This window comes from Nansenia antarctica (assembly GCF_963989245.1).
Source record: "Nansenia antarctica genome assembly, chromosome: 5".
In the NCBI taxonomy this organism is placed as follows: domain Eukaryota; kingdom Metazoa; phylum Chordata; class Actinopteri; order Argentiniformes; family Microstomatidae; genus Nansenia; species Nansenia antarctica.
In genome coordinates this window covers 23,879,610-23,901,177 of record NC_137690.1, presented here as the reverse complement: position 1 = coordinate 23,901,177, position 21,568 = coordinate 23,879,610, and the positions used below count along the sequence as shown (strand labels likewise).

Genomic DNA, 21,568 nt, shown 5'->3' with positions numbered 1-21,568 from the left:
ACACTTGTTAAACTCCGTAACCTGGGGAGGTCCAAACGTGATTTGCGTGCCCAATGGCACCATTACCAAATTTGACCAACTAAGATTTGAGGAATTCCTATAGCTTCTTATGAGGAACTCATAGCCTCCTATAGCCATTGTCAGATGTCTATTAGATCTTTTTTTTGTATTCTTTATATTTTTTTGTCTACTATTCAATTGCCACTTTATTTTGTTGTTCGTGGTCTGAGCTGCTGTAACGCTTGAATTCCCCCACCGTGGATCAATAAAGTACCTATCTATCTATCTATCTATCTACCTATATATCTATCTATCTATCTATCTATCTATCTATCTATCTATCTATCTATCTATCTGTCTGTCTGTCTGTCTGTCTGTCTGTCTATCTATCTATCTATCTATCTCTATCTATCTATCTATCTATCTATCTATCTATCTATCTCTATCTATCTATCTATCTATCTGTCTGTCTATCTATCTATCTGTCTGTCTATCTATCTATCTATCTATCTCTATCTATCTATCTATCTATCTATCTATCTATCTATCTATCTGTCTGTCTATCTATCTATCTATCTATCTATCTGTCTATCTATCTATCTATCTGTCTGTCTGTCTGTCTATCTATCTATCTATCTATCTATCTATCTATCTATCTATCTATCTATCTATCTATCTATCTATCTATCTCTATCTATCTATCTATCTATCTATCTATCTATCTATCTATCTATCTATCTATCTATCTATCTGGAAAAACAATAATTTAGTTTTGTGATTATGATGTGTAAGGTACACAGTAAGAATTGGAGAGACTCCAGAAAACAAAATTCACAACCGGAAATTAAGAAAAATTCCTTTAAGTCTATGGGGAAAGAGCCAATGACAGCAGTGTCGTGTCAACCCCATGGGACACTACAGATGGTAAATCGCGCTGTCACAATGGACACAATCAATGATTACATGCATGAACGTAACGGACAAAAAAAGACCTTCCCCAAAGACCTAGAACCTGTAGGTCCTAGAGTCCGTGGCTTTGCACTGTATCCCACTCACTTGCTCTAGGCTACTTTGATTATTATTAACTGTGTGACCCCGGCCTCATTACTGATTCAGGCATATCTAGTGGAACAAATTATGATCATCATGTTGTTTTTTTACATGTTTTTTTTTACAGCAGTCTGTGTTTTAGAGAGAAAGAAAAAGAGAGAGAGAGAGAGAGAGAGAGAGAGAGAGAGAGAGAGAGAGAGAGAGAGAGAGAGAGAGAGAGAGAGAGGGGGGGTGAGAGAGAGAGGGAGAAAGAGAAAGAGACAGAGACAGAGACAGAGACAGAGACAGAGACAGAGACAGAGACAGAGAAATACTGTAATCACAATAGAGAATGTCACCAAATACTTGATTGTGATTGATACTGATTGTGTACGTGTGGAGTGGACTGCCAAAAGACTGGACTCCACTGTACACTTGTTTAGCCAAGGCAATCAACCAAATCACCAGACAGTCAACTAAACAGTGATGTCCCAGTAAATGACTCCCTGTGGTTTAGGAACAGAATGTGATGGCATTCCTCTCTCATGCCTGATCAGGAATAATGGGAAAACAATGGGATCTCCGTCTGTTTGGTGGCTCTGTTTTTGTCTTGCACCAAATGTTTACCAGAAAACACAAGTGTCCTCTGGAGGGGGAGGTTCTGTCACCCCTCTAATTTGCTCCGCAGGCAGAGACACAGTGTCCCCCAGAATGACATGTCACCCACAGTGACCTTCTGGCCAAAGGAAGCTGCTGTCACCCATGCTTAGCCAAGGTGCAGGAGGAGAGTCCTGCTAAAGCCTTTTGTTTTGTTTTCCTGATTAGGATGGGAATTCAATTTCCAGACTGTGGGTCACTCTGTCAAAAGATCTTTGAGAGGCTTACAATTGCTATCTAAAATAAGAGGGTAGTGAGGTTTTTGAAGGTACTTTTTTGAAGTACCTAATTCTCCACCATTCAGTGTGCACATTTGGGAGATTTTCCTGTGAGCCATTGGCCCTTGACACTTGGTTGTAATTAGTGTCTGCTCTGGCTGTCACTGAGGTAAATAGAGGAGGAGGGGTAGCTAAACTGGACATGGTCTAGTCCTCTCATTAACCATAAGGGCACATTAGTGTGTGTTGTTGCAACAAAAGACAAAAACACCATAAACGTTTTTCGTAAAATTCACATTGCTGATTGAGGTGGTGTTTGCATTCTGTAATGCGGCAATCACTCTACTATACCACACATTTTGGATTACCTCAGGGATTGCATGGCAATGATGTTTTAAGGGCTAGGGTCAGGGCAAATAAACTAAATGTTATGATAAATATGAACTACAAATTGTTGACTTTGAACCAGTCAACTCTCAAGATGCTCCAACATCAGCAGCTGTCTGTTTGCATCAGACAAAAAGTAAAGAATGAACAAGGTTAAAATGCAGGGGTGATCTCTCACACAGACTATTCTATTGATCTAGCAAAGGAAATCCTGCAGATTCAATCACCCCTCTATATCTAACATGGCAGATGACTGTGCTCTGAGGAACTGCTGGATCTGATATCTAAAGGTTGTCTATCTGTCACAGTGCTATTGCACTGAGGGATCGCAGACACTTCGTCTTTCAGTTTTCGAGAGGTCAATGGAGTTGACCTTTATATGACCTGGGTCAAGACCATCAGTTGTGTTCTTTGGGAAACACAGCCTTTTTCATGGGCTTAAAGGGTAAGATGGGAGCAAAAGTCCTCTTTTTATTCACCAGGGATTGACCACTAAAGAGGCTTTTGATATTGCCTCATCTCCAAAAGATCTCCCAAATATCCTGACATGAAGACACAAAAATCAAGGTGTATTCCAGAGCGGTATCACTCAGACATGTCAAAGTCAAAGTTGTCTTTGATTTTCTGTGTATTAAGCCTGGTCTGTGACCTCTGAAAGGCGTCTGTATTAAGCCATGGCCTTAGTGCGAGGTCGGCTAAGCCAAATAATTACTTTTGGTTACATTTTTATTATCATGTTCTGTATGGATTCTCTTTTCTATGCTTTTAACGTCTTTGCATGACTCTAGGATACACACTGCAACTCATTCTCCAAATACATCCACTGTTACAGAGCAGGGAGGAAGGTGTAATTATGTCATAGAACGTTCTTGATGTGTAGAAATAGACATACATGTTGTGAAAGTAACAAATTGCCTTAGATGTGTGCTGGTTGTAACCTTGCTGACCCTATACTCTATAGCTGGAACCTCAATTGAAGATGGGGGCCCAGCCTTCGTTACGCTGCTCCGGAAAATTTGAATAATGGACTATGCGAGAGAAAGGGAGAGAGAAAGAGAGGGACAGTGGAAAGGAGGGAATAGGACACAGAAAGAGAGAGAGAATAAGTGAGTGTTCTGATGTGAGTGTTATCATCAGCGCTCATTCTCAGCATGGAATCTCTAATGGGAAAATCAACCTCTCTGACTCCTGTGTAATTGGATTTGCCGGGTCTCGTGCTGAATCAGAGCCCAGTGGGTAGCGCAAAGCTTGTTAAGATTGGACAAGCATTGCTGGGCTGCTGGGTTGGGGAGAGGTGGGGGTTCAGGCAGAAGTAGCCCTGACAACTTTTTGGACTGGAGTGTGAATAATTGAAATAGGCAACAACTGAACGTCCATTATGTCTAACTTTACTAAAATGCTGGGAAGCAGCTCTCCATAAATAGCTCGCCATAAATAGAGTGACATTTGATCTTTTCTCTCATTAAGGTCATTAGGCCAGAGGAAATGGACACCTGTGTTTCCCCAGTGTGTGTGTGTGTGTGTGTGTGTGTGTGTGTGTGTGTGTGTGTGTGTGTGTGTGTGTGTGTGTGTGTGTGTGTGTGTGTGTGTGCGTGCGTGCGCGTGTGTGTGTGTGTGTGTGTGTGTGTGTGTGTGCGTGTGTGTGTGTGTGTGTGTGCATTTGTTACGGCAGGTTACCAGGTTACTGTCCCCTCTTAGTGTTTCCTAAGTAGGAAGTAAGTGTATGCAAGAGGAGAAATAATTGAGTTGAGTTGAGGACACAAAACCAACCTTCTTTATGAAGAAAAGTTTTGTCACACATTGTGAGTTGCCTAATTTACTGTCCAAGCCTTTTGGAGTTGACCGTGTTTATACTGTACATCTGTAACTGTAAATCTATTTCTTTTAAAAATATATTTTATGCTTTTTGTTGGCCACATTATTTGTTATTTTTGGCCTTTTTATAACTTTTAAAAGGATTTTACTGTACCACATGAACAAAATCATGCAGTATTGTTTTTATTTTTATTTTATTTTTTACATAATGTTTTATGACGCATAATTAAAGCAAAGCTTGTTTCTATCATCCACAATCACTGGCATCTGATCAACTTCTCCAGTCACACAGAGACCTCTGAGATTGATATCAGCTTGGCATCAGATGAGCAACATTGTCTAGAGAATGGACGTTTTGCAGTCTCAGTACCCCACATGCTGGCCTTGTGATAGTCTGGTACAGCTCTGCTGAGCGGTTTGTAATTAGTCGGTAATGTATCCATCTAATCAAAGATCAGTAACTGGACCTACTATGCTGCGCCAGTTGGGGGGTTGTGGTGATGCAGTTGCAGTGGGGGGAGGTTAGAGAAAGAGAGAGGGGGTTGGATTGGATTGTGTTTCTGCATCTTTGTGTTACACCCAGTAGAGCAGTAGATACTCAGGTAAGCACTGAATAAGATCTCCCTGTCTCTCCACCTCCACCCCCACACCATGAATGATTAAGCACCTGGCCCACAGTGCCCAGAGCCTGGGTCAGTATGGTATGGAACAGCGCACAGGTAGTCAGGTAGGCAGTCCAGTTTACCGCAGCATCAACCCCTGGTGGACAGCATGATTTAGTGGACCCAGAGTGGCAACAGAGAGAGCGAGACACAGGACTGTAAATACAGGATTTATCCACCATTGCACTTGGCCAGCTAATTGTCTGTGATCCATCTACCCATCTATTCACAGAATCGTTGGTTGACTATACAACTTGGCATGGGAGGATACTCTCCACATGTGTGATATTGCTGGATGGAGCAGGAAGAAATCTTACCAGCCTGGATGTTATTGCGTTTCAGAGTGACTGAGCACTGACCAACACAATTTTCAATAATGGAGGTAAAGTATGATTCTTATCTATTATGTGGCATTTTGTAGTTTCAAATTTGGGACATTTACTTCTCATACATGATGGCTTCCTGTAAAAGCATGTTTTGATTCATATTGAAAATGAGCATACATTTTTTTTTACGTCCCAACGACAAAGTTGGCTATCAACAGTCCTAGAACAGGTGTTATAGAGGCCTATATAAATATAGAGGCCCTTTTAGAGGGCTCAATGTACGTCTGTTTTCTTGTGGGTGGAATAGGAGCCCAATCAGTGGAAGGCAGATAGAGTGCTTATGACAAGGGTGGAGGGCCACCCTCTGTTGGAGAGGCATAACAGAATCTTGGGGGTCAAGTGAAGAGATTGCCGGCGTGGAGCATAAAAGAAGGCAGATGGACAGAATTCAGAGAATACAGATAGACTTTCCAGTTCCATGTGAAGAACTCTTCCGAGTTAAGTGTCTTATCATGTCTCACTGGGTCTCTCAATTCCCCCCCCCCCTCTCTCCCTGCCTTTCTCTCATGGGTATGAGGTCACTGAGTTTCAGACGACATTGACACTCTAGACGAAGATGAGGACCATCTCTTAATTAAAAGACAATTGGTTAAGCTCAATCACCTGATCTAACAATAGGTGATTGGGTTCATGACATAACCATTCTTTCCACTCTGCTTGTGCTTTGTCCATAAGTGCATGGATTCAGTGTCTAGGACAACACAGATATTGGTTTACTTTAGTCGTTCAAAGTATAGTACTGTACATGTGCCAGTCAGTGGTATGAGCTGGTTGTAGCTTAATAATTTTTTTCATGTTTTGGTACTTTTTTAAAAACAAGATGATGCTGATTATGGCCCCCCAGGGCTTGTGTTTATCCATGTCCATGTTATCTGCTATGATATGTTATGGTAGAACCCAAATGTCCCTGTTTCAGAACATCGTCTGTTGGTGCTGCCTTGCAGAGCAAGTTTGTTCCCATGAAGAAAAGGGGTGTCACAGATACACCACACCACCACCAGTACCATCACGTTGCCAGATTGATTCTGACGTCTCAAATGGGGTGCCTTCAATGATATTGTTCACCTGTCTCATTGGCTTAAAGTGGGGTGAGACTATGGGGAGGGGGTCGGTTGAGGGTTATTGGTGGGGACACGGGGTGAGGGGTATTGTTAAGGAGAGGGGGTGAGATTTGGGGGGTGGGGGGCTGACAGGTGGATAAAAACCCCTCCCATCCGACTAGCCCCCCTCCATCCTTCCACGGGGCCCTGTGTGAGCGGAGTAATGAAGTCCAAATTACAGCACAGGATTGCTTAGAACAAGCCCCTATTGTTCGCCGCCAGGGCACACTAAATGAGTGTCACAGCAAGCAGCGGGGCATAGACCGTTACTGCACTATTTAGTCTGCCCTGTTGTCTCAAGACGGCCCCGTTTCAGAGGTTCTCAGATCAGACAAATAGTAGCCCCCCTCCCTCACACCCTCCTTTGCCCTCACCCTTCCTCTGTCCAACCGAACCCCCCCCCCCCTCACCCCAAAATAGGGCAAATCTCTTCTATTGTGTTTCGACTGCCCAGTGTGAAATTCACTGTGACGTTAAATGTTTTCTAATGAATAATGACTGAATGGATATGCAGGGGGAATATGTGTAATGGTTTGTAGACTGCATTTTAAAAACGTCTTTTTTGTCTGGGCTCCGTGGTATTTACAGGACAAAAACACTTGGCCTTTCTCAGAAGAAACGAGGGCTATGGAATGAGAGGGGGAAAGGGGGGTGGGGGGGCTGAGGGCTTTGTGTCAATTAGATCCAATGGATTATCTTTTTAAAATGTTTTTACAGAGAGAGTTGAGAATCAAAGGACTTCTGCCTTCCAAAGAAGAAAAAAAATACAAAACCAACAAAAGCTGTGAAAACCTTTGGTCCAAGTGTTGGTGGTTGAGAATGCAAAATAGATTGGTGGAATTTTTCCCACTATGCATCTCAAATGTGCCGCTCTTTTGGGCTCCCCCTGGTCCATTTGCACAGGGTAGTGTGTTTGGTCAGTATGTAAGCTGCAGTGGACTATGGGCCACTGGCCAACACCCCAATGTACTCAATAGCAGTCATTAGCTTCTGTCTGTCCCTCTGCACAATCACAGGATCTGGCTTCAAAGCCTATGGAGACCCACAGATCCCTTTATTTCTATAGATCTAACAAGGTCTCTGCTTGTGCTTTTTCTGGTGCCTTTTCATCTCAGCTCTCCCTCAGGAAGCCCCCAGTAACATGACTCATGTGCAGGGGTGCACATAACTTTTTGGGGCCAGTGCTCAGAGGAGCACCTAGGGATGCTGCTTGGTGCTCCCCGAGCTTGCGAGTCACGACCCGTCCCACAGGATGGATGAAAAAGGGATACATGGATAACTTATATTAGCAAAACGACATTTATTCATAAATAAAGATGAACGAACAAATTATTGTGTGCAAAACAAAGAAACAAATGCAAAATCAAATGACTGCTCTTTAAGCATGAAAGTCTGTCAGACTCCTTTAAACACAATGAAATCAACTGACATCTCTTTAAGCACTAACTGAATGTCTGTTCTTTAAACACAATGAAATCAACTGACATCTCTTTAAGCACTGCTCTGTTCTGTTCTGTAAACACTGAAATCAACTTTTCAACAAAAAGTTACAGCCTAAGCATTTATTTATGCTACAAGCTTAATCATCATCATCACTGCTCTCTTGACTGCTGTAAGTTATCACTGTCCTCAATTTCAACCATGGTAGAGGATGTTGTAGGCCATCACTTTAAATAGCTCATTATTTTGATTGTGCAACGAAGTCTTTTTTTTTTCTTTTTCTAATAGAATTCCCAACCATATTCCCTGGGTGAGGGGTCGAAGTGCGATAATGAAGCTGTAAAACAAACGTCGGAACGTTTGAAAGCTTCAGAGTAAAGAAACGTGAAGTCCCTTGGTGTTGTTTTTCCTTTTAGCGACGAGTCATTCGGGACTGAATTTCCACGTGTCGGCGTGATAACCGTGCGATACGCGATACGCGGAATGAAAGTACGAGTTACGATACTTTCCGAATGTTTTCGTGAGGGGAAGCGCCGGCAAATAGTTACTTAGTGGGGCTTGCTTCTTGGACATTTTGACGGCTCGTCGGGTGCCTCAGTGATGCAGCAGTCAGCAGTCAGCAGGTGGATTTTGAGGAAGTAAATTCCTCTGCCAGCGCTTCCAGCTGTTGGTGCGCAAGAGCGCCTTCATGCAGCTGATCTGCCGCGCAGCATGCATTTTGGGGACGCATGCGCACTGGCGCACCAGTTATGTGCACCCCTGCTCATGTGCACTCAAGGATCCATTCACTTTTGTCATAATGCATGTCTCTAAATTTGAATATAATGGATTAAAGTACATAATAAGTCATACATTGTACAATACAATTAGATGAGAACACGAGAGACCAAAGGAAAACTAAGCCAAGCCAAAGGATTGCAATGATGAAGTATTCTGGCTAGTGCTTCAAATGATAACATTGTAGGATATGGTGTGCAGACACATCAGGTACATCAGAGATTTCTGCTGGAGGATGTGAAGAATATGTGGACATGGATGTGTTAGATTAAGACTCAGAAGCTAATACGCACATTCAGGATGTGCTTTTATGGGCCTCAACCTTGAAAATGATGAATGAATACCAATGAGATGCGGAACGTTGTATAATTCAACATTGTGACTAACTGTGTTTTCAAAAATACACTTTGGTAGTTGATTTTACGTTACTGAAGCCGGTGAACCTCTTCTGTGATTGGCTGCAGGACCATAAACAGGGTCAGCTGGACATGGAGGGGGCGTTGACAGCCAGGGACCGGGTGGGCATCCAGGACTTTGTGCTGCTGGATGAGACCAGTGAGACCGCCTTCATGGACAACCTGAGGAAACGCTTCAGTGAGGACCTCATCTATGTGAGTCTGAGTCTACTTGAACTCTGTATCTCAAAACCAGCTTAAGACCATATGCAGACCTTTGACTCACTTTTTTCTCTTCACTTGAAGACCTATATAGGAACTCTGCTAGTGTCTATGAACCCCTATAAAGAGCTGGACATATACAGTAGAAAACAGATGGATATCTACATGGGCGTCAACTTTTTTGAGCTTCCACCGCACATGTGAGTGTATCATCTTATATCAATGCGTGTATGTGTATTCATGTCTGTCTGCATATGAATTGTATTGATTGTCAATCTAAACAGTCCAGTCCACGTGATGCACTCCTACTGTGTATGTCTTTAGCTATGCCCTGGCAGACAACGCCTATCACACCATGCTGGCCGAGGCCAACAACCACTTCATCCTCATCTCTGGTGAGAGTGGCGCTGGCAAGACGGAGGCCTCCAAGAAGATCTTGCAGTACTACGCTGTGAGCTGCCCTAGCACCACTCTGCTGGACAGCGTCAGGGACAGGATGTTGGTGTCCAACCCTGTTCTAGAGGTACTATGACTGTCCCCGTCATTCAGTTCTATCTGCCAGGATTACACACAACACAAAACCCTCTGTTTGACCTCCCTCTGTTACCACACAGGCTTTCGGCAATGCCAAAACACTGAAGAATGACAATTCAAGTCGGTTTGGGAAGTACATGGACATCCAGTTTGACAGCCAGGTAAGGATGGAGGCCATTGGACGGTTTTACCCTAGCAGTGGACTGCAGTTGATATGGACCATTACTGACTCTTAGGGGGACGCAGTGGGAGGCCACATCCTTAGCTACCTGCTGGAGAAGTCCAGAGTGGTCCATCAGAACCATGGGGAGAGGAACTTCCACATCTTCTATCAGCTGGTGGAGGGAGGAGAGGAGGACCTGCTTCATCAGCTGGGCCTGGAGGGGAACTGCCAGCACTACAGCTACCTGGTGCAGGTATGGCCCCCACTGTGCACTGCTTGAAATACTGGTGCATTGCGGTTCTATTCAGAAAATGTTTGAGGGCCATACTGAGCCCTTTTTGGTTCTATACAGTATAACACCATGAGTGTGGTCTACTGAAGGGCTAGGTTACCTAATGCAACAGTAGTTACAGTAGTATGAGTGCCACTGTTATGCATTTATTTCCTTTAACAGGGGGAGTGTGCCAATGTGTCCTCTATCAATGACAAAAACGACTGGAAGACAGTGAAAAATGCCCTGTCAGTCATCGACTTTGATGAGAGTAACATTGAAGTGAGTTACATGAAACACACTTTGTGTGTGTGTGTGTGTGTGTGTGTGTGTGTGTGTGTGTGTGTGTGTGTGTGCGTGTGTGCGTGTGCGTGTGCGTGTGCATGTGCGTGTCTGTGCTTTGTCCACCACAGTACCTTTCCTCTCACAAGTCTCTGTTCTGTGCAGTTCCTGTTTGGGATCATTGCAAGTGTCCTCCACTTAGGGAACGTCCAGTTTGATGCGGACAGCAAAGGCTACGCCACCTTGAGCAACATGGCAGAGCTGTGCTGGGTCTCAACAGTAAGACTTGTTATTCTTTAGGCAGCTTCCATCTTTTCCAAGCCCCTGGTGTCTACACTTAACAGTACTGACTCTGTGTTGCTGTGTATCCTCATCTATAGTTGCTGGGAGTCAATGTTCAAGTGTTACAGGAGGGTCTTACATACAGGAAGATTGAGGCCCAAAAAGATGCGGTGAGGAAGCGACCCATTACACTATTATGTTCAAGAGAGAAGTCATCACATCCACTAATGATAAATAATGATACACGAAACTCCTTCCATAATTTATTTGAACAGCTTCATAAAGTTTTACCGCTTCGGCAGCTTCTGATGTGTTACTTTTTTCTTGCACCACCACCCAGGTCCTCAGTCCCTTCACTGTGGACCATGCCATCTATGCCAGAGATGCCCTGGCCAAAGCCATCTATGGACGCACGTTCTCCTGGCTGGTCAATAGGATCAATGAGTCCATGGAGAATAAGGTTAGGAGATACAGTCAGTGAAGCTAATCCAGGTCAAAATGACACAAGAATATACTGTATGCCTTCTGTCAATTGATTTTGTTCTCCATGTGTTTTCATCAGGACTCGTCAAGGAAGACAGTTATTGGCCTTCTGGACATATATGGCTTTGAGGTTTTCTATGTGAACAGGTAAGCTGAATGTAGTGTGTTTTGGTGACGCATTAGTGACAAAAATAAATTGTAATGGCATAAGAGTGGTAAATGTACACTCACATTATTTGTCTGTGCACTCCAGTTTCGAGCAGTTCTGTATAAACTACTGTAATGAGAAACTGCAGCAGCTCTTTATCCAGCTGACCCTGAAGTCTGAGCAGGAGGAGTACGAGGCAGAGGGGATTGAGGTAAACACCATTCAATCAGACATGTTGCAAGGTGGCATTTGGTCGTTGATATACTGTAGTATTGTTTATATTCTAGTTATTGTGGTGTTCTTTTATGGAAAGTTTTTTGCACTGACCATTTCTCCCCATCCCCCTTTTTTCTTCCCCCTTTTTTCTTCAGTGGGAGCCGGTACAGTTTTTCAACAACAAGATCATCTGTGACCTGGTGGAGGAGAAATACAGGGGCATTATCGCTGTGCTGGTGAGAACACAGAACTAAGACATATGATCCATACAGTAGTGTGTCGCATTACAGTACACTGTATACAAGTGGCTCCTAGGAAGAACATCAGCTGAAGCTTGGTAGTGATGATCTTGTTATTTCCTCAGGATGAAGAGTGCCTCAGGCCGGGAGAAGCTACAGACCTCACATTTCTTATGAGACTAGAGGAGAAGTTGGGCATTCACCCTCACTTCGTCACGTGAGTAGTACCTTCCTGCTCTCTGCTGTCTTGTCAACTACATGTTTACTACACACCCCTTACCTGTTTTGGCTTGTCCATTAAGGTATCTATCAGCCACATTCATACTAGTTGAATAGAATGATCTCATCAAGGATAAATCTAATTCAAAACTTGACCTCCCCTTAACACTTAAGCCCAAATCCTTAAACATTCTGCTGACTGATGGCTTATCGTCACCCCCAATGATCTGACAGAATAGGAGGCTTAAGCTCTGTCCCTAATGCCTGTCACTCTTCATCCCTCCCTCTCTGGCCTATTGACCACAGGCACAAGCTGGCTGACAAGAAGACACGTAAGACTTTGGAGAGGGGCGACTTCCGTCTCCTGCATTACGCTGGGGAAGTTACCTACTGTGTTGTAGGTAAGGGAATCCATCGTCTTAACATAAATGACATACATTTTATATTAGATCTCACTAAATCTCACACATCTAAATACCATGTCCCTTCTCACTCAAAACGAGGTTTTACTTTCTTGTCATCCCAGGGTTTATCGACAAAAACAATGACCTATTATACAGAAACATCAAAGAGGTGAGTCTGTGGAGTTTCTAACAGTGGATTATATGAGGCATGGAAGGGGGCAATTGTAGGGACTCACTCTCTCAATTGGTTCCTTAATTATTTACTCTCCTGTAGACTTATTGTAAATAATACAGGAGGAGAATGCAGTAAATTTGAGTCTTGAGTACTTGGCTGGGTGTGTGTGTGTGTGTGTGTGTGTGTGTATGTGTGTGTGCCTGTGCGCGCGTGTGTGTGTGTGCATGTGCGCGTGTGTACACGTGTGTTTACCCCACCTCATAGGTGATGCGTCACTCTAAAAATGCCATAGTCAGCGAGTGCTTCTCATCTGTGGAGTTGGAAAGCAGGAGGAGACCGGAGACGGTAAGAGCTCACCAAGTTTCACCCCTCCAATTCTCCAAGGTCAATATGACACATGAATCCATTACACAGCTTCAATAGAGTGACAGAAATGTGCATTGCAAGATTCACCTCTGTCACTGGCAGCCTATTCTTGTTCACCAGCCATGTGTATTTGACAGACAAACGGTAGTCTAAGCTGTAACAGACTGTCTGTTTGTCTGTAGGTGGCGACCCAGTTTAAAAACAGCCTGCTGGGATTGACAGACATCCTCATGGCTAAGGAGGCCTGGTATGTGCGCTGCCTCAAATCCAACGAGACTAAGCAGCCTGGTGAGCCCCCCTGGACTACAATATATATGATCACTAGCTGCTAGCTGGTGGCAGCGGCACTTTCAAACTGTGGTATAGTTTGTACAGCAACTTCTCTCTCTCTCTTTTTCTCTCCCTCCCTCCCTCCCTCCCTCCCTCCCTCCCTCTCTCTCTCGTCCTTGTAGGGCGGTTTGATGATGTGCTGGTTAGGCATCAAGTGAAGTACCTGGGCCTGATGGAGCACCTCAGGGTCAGGAGAGCTGGCTTTGCATACAGACGGCGATACGAAGTCTTCCTGAAGAGGTATGAGGCCATTGGAACTCATTCTAAGAGCTTTTGCCTGACAACATTCTAAAGACAGAGCTGTTGACAGGATGAGGCGATATGTGATATCTTCCAGGTATAAGCCCCTGTGTCCAGACACCTGGCCACACTGGAGGGGAGTTCCTGCTGATGGGGTACTGGTGCTGGTCCAACATCTGGGTTACCTGCCTGACGAGTACAGAATGGGCAGGTAAGGGTATTTATTTTACTGTATTGCTCTCCAGGCTTTGCCAAAACATCCATGTAGCTCCATCTTAACCTGTGTTTTTCCATTTAATTAGAAACAAAATATTCATCCGGCACCCTAGGACACTTTTTGCCACAGAGGATGCCTTTGAGATCTGCAAACATCAATTGGGTACTAGACAACTTAGAATATGAATGTACCTCCTGTACCTATTCATTTGTTTGTTTGTCTATTTTTTTGGCATAAAGAGTTCCAACCTTTACATTGATATTACAGCAACAAGGATTCAGGCCAAGTACAAGGGGTACAAGGCGAAAGGGGAATTCAGAAAACAGAAAGAAGCTGGTGAGCGACTGCCAAGCTACAAAGTAGTGTGACAATTTAACTGAATAAGCTGTGTTGTTAACTACCAGTGTTTTCTGTTTATTAGCCACTAAGATAGAGAATTGCTGGAGAGGAGTAGCAGCCAGGAAAGAGAAAGAGAAGAGAGCCTGGGCTGTCAAGGTCATCAAGAAGTAAGATTCAGTGGGCAACTGGCATCAGTTCAGTTATTACAGTAGATACTACATATACTGTAGATATCTAATTGTATCTCCCCTCACAGATTTATCAAAGGATATATGACCAGGGGGGATGCAAAGACCACAGATAATTCAGAATACCTGGTCTTTGTCAGACAGAGCTACCTGAACAGGTTGAAAAACAATCTCCCCAAAACAGTTCTTGATAAGACCACCTGGCTAACCGCTCCAAGTGTATTGCAAGAGGTGTGTATATATATATTTTTTGTAAGATTCAATTCAGAACTGTCATGTTGGTCTTGAAAGAGACTTAATGAGATGTACTTGTTCCCATCTGCTAACAGACCTCAAACGCACTGCGTATATTACACACCCGCCTTATGGTGAGGAAGTATGTTAGAGGGATAACTCCACAAAGAAAAGCACAGGTAACACTACTGCCCTTACCTTACAATTCAAAAGTCTTGGTCTTATGTTTGTGATTTTATATATATATATGTATACTTGTGATTGTTTATCTCACCCTCTAGATTCAAGTGAAGGGGATCACCAGTGTCATCTTCAAGGGCAAAAAGGACAGCTATCCACAGAGTGTCTCCCAGCCCTTTGTGGACACCAGAATCAGTCAGTATAGCAGCAGAAAACAAACATGGGGGCTTACTTGCGCTCCTTTTTTAGAGTTAAGTATCGCTTTTACACCATCTTCTTTCTCCAGGTGAACAGGACATAAACATGAAGGTTTTGCAGATGATTCGCAATGAGCGCATCAAGGTAATCCAGACATTTACCTTGTAGTGTAGCTTTATGCTAAAAGCTAAAATACAATAAAAAATAAACAATAACAAAAGGACACTCATCTTGCATAACACAACTTGCTCACTTTCTGTTTGCAGTACAGCGTCCCAGTGGTAAAGTATGACAGGAATGGGTTCAAACCCAGGCCTCGACAGCTCATCCTTACCCAAACAGCAGCCTATTTGGCAGATGAAGCCAAGATCAAGCAGAAAGTGTTGTACACAACTCTCAAAGGTGACCAACAGGCCTTGGATTGGATGAATCTGATTAAATCATTATTTATGAATGAATGTGCTGAATGTGCTGACCTGAATCACTGCTTAATTGTTTGCAGGCTTGTCCGTCAGTTCCTTGAGCGATAGTATCATTATCTTCCATATTTCATGTGAAGATGTGAAACAGAAGGTAGGAGACAACATCTGTATGATAATATTTGTAAGTTACAGAGGGTTATTGTGAGTCTCTCTGAAGTGATTCCAACCAGGATAAGTCCAGACAGAAGTCGTAATGCTGTTCGAATGTGTCATTACTTGTCAGGGGGACCTGGTCATGCAGTGTGACCACCTGTTTGAAATGTTGACCAAACTCAGTGTGGTCGCTAACAAGCAGAGTGCCATCAAAGTGGTTAATGGCAGGTGAGGCTCTATGTGAAATGATTCTGGGAGTAACAGATTCATTTAATTTCCTCCCATGAAATGATACATTGCTGTTTTTCAGCATCACGTTTGAGATGCAGGCGGGGAAAGAGGGCACAGTGGACTTCAGCAGTGGTCAGGAGCCCATGGTGTACAAGGATAGGAATGGACACCTCATGGTGGTGAGTGTTGCCCCTGCTGAGAGGGTGGCCTGATTGTAGTGAATTGGGGTTGTGAACATTTGTAGACTGGATCATCTGGGGCCCTACATTATATTATGTCTGCTTTGTGCTTGGCAAGCTAAATGAATAGCATCATCTTTGTCACTGTAGGTGTCTACTCGGGCCAGGTCTCGGTGACCTGTGCAAGGTCCAGACAGTGACACAGAACCATTTCCTGCATATTTCATGCACCCCTGAGGGGCTTACAGGCTTACAGGAGCCCCACCTGACCAGACACACCAGCACCTCCTGGGGACTCCTGGAGGCATCTGGATCAGCCTGCCCAAAACCTTGAACAAAGTGATCCTGAACACATCTACAAATCTTTCAGATCACTGTCAATGTACTATTGTTTCAATCAATGTCTTTATGGCCAGTGATGTAACTGTCAGTCATTACTAGGGGAGGGATGTGTATAACATTCTAGTTGTACAAACAAATTCTAGTTGTACAAACAAATCAAATTCTAGTTGAACAGTACACATTAATTGACATTTGAGCAAATTATTTCATTGAAAATTAGAGAGGCTAGAGGTTAAGCCTTTATACACACTGCAGAACCCTTAATAACTGTGTCTGGTTATATTTGAATACATGAAAGAAGACTCTTGAGTAGATATAATTTATTGATTGTAAAATGAAGCCATATGTATCATAATTGTGTACTTAAGCTAACACATGAAATAAGTTCGAAAATGAAAGCGGCAACAGAAGTATATTGTACAAATCTTTTATTTGTTATAAGGTATGTATAAATATATGCAATACATTTCATGTGCACATCTGTACAAACAGATCTTTCTACAAGTATTGTGTTTGATAAAAGATACACATTTAAACCGAGGGTGTGTGGACACACAGTACATTCCTTAATGAATGCTATGATGAGGGACAGGTCTAATTTCTATCCCTGTTAAAAGCTTGTACGAGACAGAATTCCCTTCTATCGAGGGAGGTCTCTAGTTACAAGCCATTCATTCAGCCCTTGGGTTCCGCCATCAATCACCCGAGTACACTTAACACCTCAGTCCACAGCTCAAGTTCTCTCCTTTTAAACGATCACTTACATGGCATGAAGGGACACTGGGTTAAATGTTAAATCCTACTAATTAAAAAGACAGTGGGGTGGCGGTATTGATTTTAAATAAGGTATACCTGCATGTCCAAATGTAATAATATTTAACACAGCCCCAGCCCCCCCCTCCCCCCCCAGTATTGCCATCTCATGTGTTAGAGAACACTGTCACCTAGTGGACAATTCTTGTAGAACACCTGATTCACTGCCATCAATCTGATTTTCTACAACCACTAACCCTTTATAAACAGAGAGGAAACCTAATTCACCGTTCAAAAACATCCAGATTTCAAGACGCATACATCATATGATTGTTGTTCTATTGGCTGTAATGTAATACAGACTCATAAAAAAGAATGATATCCTCAAGCAATCCTCTACTGGAATCACTTCTATTAAATTCTTCCCATTCATAACCCCATTCACACAGTAGAAAAATCTCTTACAACTCCAAATATCAGCTTATATTACCATAAGCCTCTGAGCTACTTTATACAAAGGGAAATTTCGATAACTTTTAGACAAGAACAAAACATCACTACACAAAACAGAAACACACATGAAATCACTTCACCACTTCAAACCAAGTAAAGACCATCTCTCCAGCCGTGGGGTCAGGGTGAGTTTGGCTAGACAAGTGGAAATGGGAGAGAGGCGCGGGTGTTGTAAGGCACAGGCAAGGCCCACAGACTGTTCAGGGTCAGAAGTCCAAGGCTGGGTTAATGGTGGTGGTGGGAGGCAGGTCACTGGTGGTGGTGTGTACGGTCATCAGGCCGCTTGACATGGATCCTGCGAACCCTCTCAATGCGGTCACGCTCATCATCTTCGTCCAGGTGGTGGGAGCGTCCTGCAGCTCCCCCTGTGGCCTCCAGCAGGGCATTATCAGGGCCCCGCCCATCCTGGGACTCATACAGGAGGATGTTGAGCGTCTCCTCATAGATCCGTGCCTCAGGGAACTCCACCTGGAGGAAGGAGAGGGTGAAGAGAATGTATGAGAAAAACATATCAGTTTGATGTCACAAGCTGTTTAATTTGGTAGTAGTACATAACAGTAGAAACCCTTGTACCTTCTCATACTGGGCCAAAACAAAACATCTTAGCTCTGCAACCCAACTACATGCTAATCATGGTTTGTTGACGTTATTACCTTAGTCTGTTTCTTCTCTGTGGCATAGACGATGGAGGTGCAGCACACCTCTGCTATCTTGCGGCCCTGGCCATAGAAAGACCAGCAGCAGATTTCATCCCCAATCACGTCTTTGATGAAGAGTACACGGTTATTGAACCTCAGCGACAGCTTGTCAAACAGCTCGATGTTCTTCAGCATGTTGTCATCGGAGTTGCTGTATTGAGAGATTGGCAGCATAGTCACTCAGTGTTTCCAGAATTCTAATTCTCTCTGCATCAACTAAAATCTACAGCCTTTTAGTTCATCTGTATCACCCACATCTCTTTGTAAAGTCAAGAAACTCACCTGGTGTATGAATATTTGTTGTTGCTTCTGTTATATAAGAGTTTGACAGTGGGCTGTATGGACCAAAGGAAAGAGGTGTTAGTCATAGTTAATATGAGCATAGACATTTTCCAGTAGATGCTGAATATGTCCTTCAGTTTATGATGTGTGAATTGGTCAAGAGTACCTTATTAGAGGTGGCGATGAGTATCTGCTCTTCCTTGGATGATGTCACCAGTGGCACTTTACAGAACGGCTCATAAGTGTCTTTGTTCTACAAGACAGAAAGACAAACTTCAGCCATACTTGAACAGTAGAGTAAAGATGTAGAGAGGAGTCTGTGAGGAGAAAAGGACCACAGTCCTGAAAATGAAGGGAAGGACTACAGGTTACTGTACCTGCAGTGCAGCCTGACATTCATCAGCCAAGCCCTGGACAAGGTAGTACTTGGCCTCAGCCAGCAGCTCCTCAGTCTCCCGTCGACTCTCTGGGAGTGGGACCGCCCCGTCCCGAAGGTAGTTCAGGATCGTTCCAAAGTGTTTCCCACATCGGTCAATCAGGATCCAGCCTTGACAGGAACAAGAGAAAAGTTACAATAACGTACTCAATAATATGCACAAATACAGACGCATATAATAATCATTCCTCAGATAGTCTAGATCTCTTTATTTATGAGATTGTAGATGCTCTGTCCACGTGTTGAGGTGTCCTTGCCTTGGGCAAGACACTGAACCCCAAATTGCTCCCAATGAGCAGGCCGGTGCCTTGCATGGTAGTCAAGTCAAGTCAAGTCAACTTTATTTGTATAGCACCTTACGTACAGCAATGCTGAGCCAAAGTGCTTCACAGTAAAAAATAGATAAAATGCAGGAAACAAGCAAGCACAATGCACACAACACAATGCAACACAAAACATGGCAAAATCAAACGAGAAGACAAAAAGGACCAAAACAATAAAACAATAAGACAATAAGACAATAAGAGCCAGGGACCTACAACAAAACCACAAAATAATAAAAGCCAGGGACCAATAGCTAGGTGGGGGGGGAAGGCTAGGGAAAACAGGTGTGTTTTAAGGAGAGATTAAAAAATGTCCAGGGTCTGAGCGGCCCGTACATGGAGGGGGAGGCTGTTCCAGAGTTTAGGTGCAGCAGCCGAAAAGGCTCTGTTCCCCCTGGTTTTCAGCCTGGTTCTGGGCACCACCAGCAGCAGCTGGTCTGCTGATCTGAGGGATCTGGAGGGGGTGTGGCGGTGCAAGAGCTCAGAGAGGTAAAGAGGGGCCAGTCCATTTAGTGCTTTAAAAACGGTCAGGGATAATTTAAAATCAATGCGGTAACGCACAGGCAGCCAGTGGAGCGAGCACAGAATTGGACTAATGTGGTCCCACTTTTTAGTCCTCGTAAGGAGGCTGCGCGTTTTGGACGAGTTGTAGGAGGCGGAGCAGGGACTGGTCGATCCCCACGTAGAGTGCGTTACAGTAGTCCAGGCGAGTAGTGACAAAGGCATGTATCACACTCTCCAGGTTCTTCTGGAGCTTGCCGCCATTGATGTGTGAATAAATGAGGCCACTGTAAAGCGCTTTGGATAAATGCACTATACAAGTGCAGTCCATTTACCATGGGAGTTGAACAGTACCTACCTTCACTGTCTGTGAGGACCTCCATCCTGCCGCTGAACATGGCCTTGAGCATGGTGTCCTGCTTAGTCAGTGTCTGCATGGTGGTGTAGTAGAGGGCCCCACCCACGTTCAGCTTCACATACTTGGAGCTCGAGCTCGACCCCTTGAAGGACGTGGTCCGGGTTGTAGCTGCCGGCACTGCCGAGCTCACAACACTCTCTCCTGACATCTCTTCCTGTAACAACCCATAGGATGTCCATGTCAAGGCGTGTACATAGATGAACAGAGAACGGCAGACGTGGTACACTAACCACAATAAAACCGTAGGCTTCTCTGACGCATGGAACATATGGTTGCCATTACATTATTAGGACAAAATATAAAAAGCACAGAAAATGGGTGATAGAAAAACGGGAATCAGGAAAAGCATGAGGAGGTTAGGTAGTTTATATATGGTTATGAAGCTGGCACCACAGCAGAACCACACACCAAGGTCCCATATATACTAACATTGCAATAATCATAAACTATCATTTGTCTTTGCTAGGTAAGGTAACGACATACAACATCTGTTAGCCCGATTGATGGCTAGCAGCATTAGCAAGCTAATAGAATCTCAATGGATATAACTCGCCGAAGAGACAATAACATAACTTAATCGTTTCAGAGATCACGGTGATCAGACAAGCTTCCCTTTTTGACAGATATGCTAATGTGAAGTTAAAGATCACAATACGTTTATGAGGTACTTACCATAGAACCCCCCCAACAGACTTCGGGATATTAGCACCAGTCAGAAAGGAAGTACCTACTTCCGGACCAGCACTGCGCACTTAAAATGACGTCAACATAGAAATCACTTTTCTCTGTTTGATTGTATTTTTGTCTGATCATTCATTCCGAAATTGTTCAGGCAATTGACAAATACAGGGCAGTACGCATAAGTGAAAACAATGTGCAATGCTTGCATTTTTTAAAGTCACATCTGTTTTTTTTGTCACATCTGTCAATCAAGGGTGTAGCAGATAATGTCTTCCCCATGCTCAGGTGGGTGGTAAGGGAAATGGTCCGGCTACACTGGCAACAAATACTACTTTAGACGCGATCGAGTAGCTATGTATCAAACATTGCCTATGCAAATATATCTGTGCGTCAGATGATAGATAAATACTGAGATATAATCAAGTTTAATGAAGACTTCTTTGACAAATATACATCCCACTCGGAATTATTTCACTGCGACAGTGAGAGGATTAATGGCTGCAGTCAATGTACGGGTCTCCTGTTATTGTTTACATCTGGACACGGCAGAGCTACGGCCTTTATTTTCGAAGGTGTCACTGACACAGAACGATAGGTTATTCTTGAATTGTGTTTTTCTATGGGGCATTATGTTCATTAAATGCTTTTTATTAGAATGTCAAACATATTGAATACGAAATAGCTGTTAGCTAGCTTTCTGCTAGCAGCTAGCTAGCGGTAGCTTGCTGGCAGGCAGACAAGGATGTTATGAGAAGAAACAGTCAGCTAGCAGGCAAGATACATAGACAGAAGTGGTTAAATTATGATTCATATTTTCTGATTGTTTGCTTGACAATCAAT

At 43.6% G+C, this 21,568-nt stretch overlaps 2 protein-coding genes across 2 annotated transcripts; one reads left to right on the top strand and one right to left on the bottom strand.

Annotated features, from left to right (window-relative positions):
• Positions 1-8,950: 8,950 nt before the first annotated feature.
• Positions 8,951-15,814, top strand: myo1ha (myosin IHa; the record flags this gene model as incomplete). The annotated part of the gene is made up of 30 exons (XM_080531494.1): positions 8,951-9,082; positions 9,173-9,288; positions 9,413-9,611; positions 9,703-9,783; positions 9,859-10,038; positions 10,240-10,338; positions 10,504-10,617; positions 10,719-10,790; positions 10,961-11,080; positions 11,183-11,250; positions 11,357-11,462; positions 11,623-11,703; positions 11,832-11,923; positions 12,232-12,326; positions 12,452-12,498; positions 12,769-12,849; positions 13,053-13,158; positions 13,323-13,440; positions 13,538-13,651; positions 13,743-13,819; positions 13,925-13,993; positions 14,079-14,163; positions 14,253-14,415; positions 14,514-14,597; positions 14,700-14,793; positions 14,885-14,940; positions 15,063-15,198; positions 15,299-15,369; positions 15,502-15,599; positions 15,682-15,814. Exons 1-30 carry the CDS (start codon positions 8,960-8,962, stop codon positions 15,812-15,814), a joined length of 3,078 nt encoding a protein of 1,025 aa, XP_080387620.1. The 5' UTR covers positions 8,951-8,959.
• A 756-nt stretch (positions 15,815-16,570) lies between these two features.
• kctd10 (potassium channel tetramerization domain containing 10) lies at positions 16,571-20,761 on the bottom strand. The gene is made up of 7 exons (XM_080532360.1): positions 20,720-20,761; positions 19,988-20,201; positions 18,747-18,916; positions 18,536-18,622; positions 18,370-18,422; positions 18,043-18,238; positions 16,571-17,857 (listed from the first exon to the last, which is right to left on the bottom strand). Exons 1-7 carry the CDS (start codon positions 20,720-20,722, stop codon positions 17,639-17,641), a joined length of 942 nt encoding a protein of 313 aa, XP_080388486.1. The 5' UTR covers positions 20,723-20,761; the 3' UTR covers positions 16,571-17,638.
• Positions 20,762-21,568: the final 807 nt, after the last annotated feature.

Coding starts and splice junctions, on each gene's coding strand:
- kctd10 (XM_080532360.1), bottom strand. Junction 18,623..18,746: donor AATGTCAGGCTGCACTGCAG/GTACAGTAACCT, acceptor TCTGTCTTGTAG/AACAAAGACACTTATGAGCC. Junction 18,239..18,369: donor AACAAATATTCATACACCAG/GTGAGTTTCTTG, acceptor CTCTCAATACAG/CAACTCCGATGACAACATGC.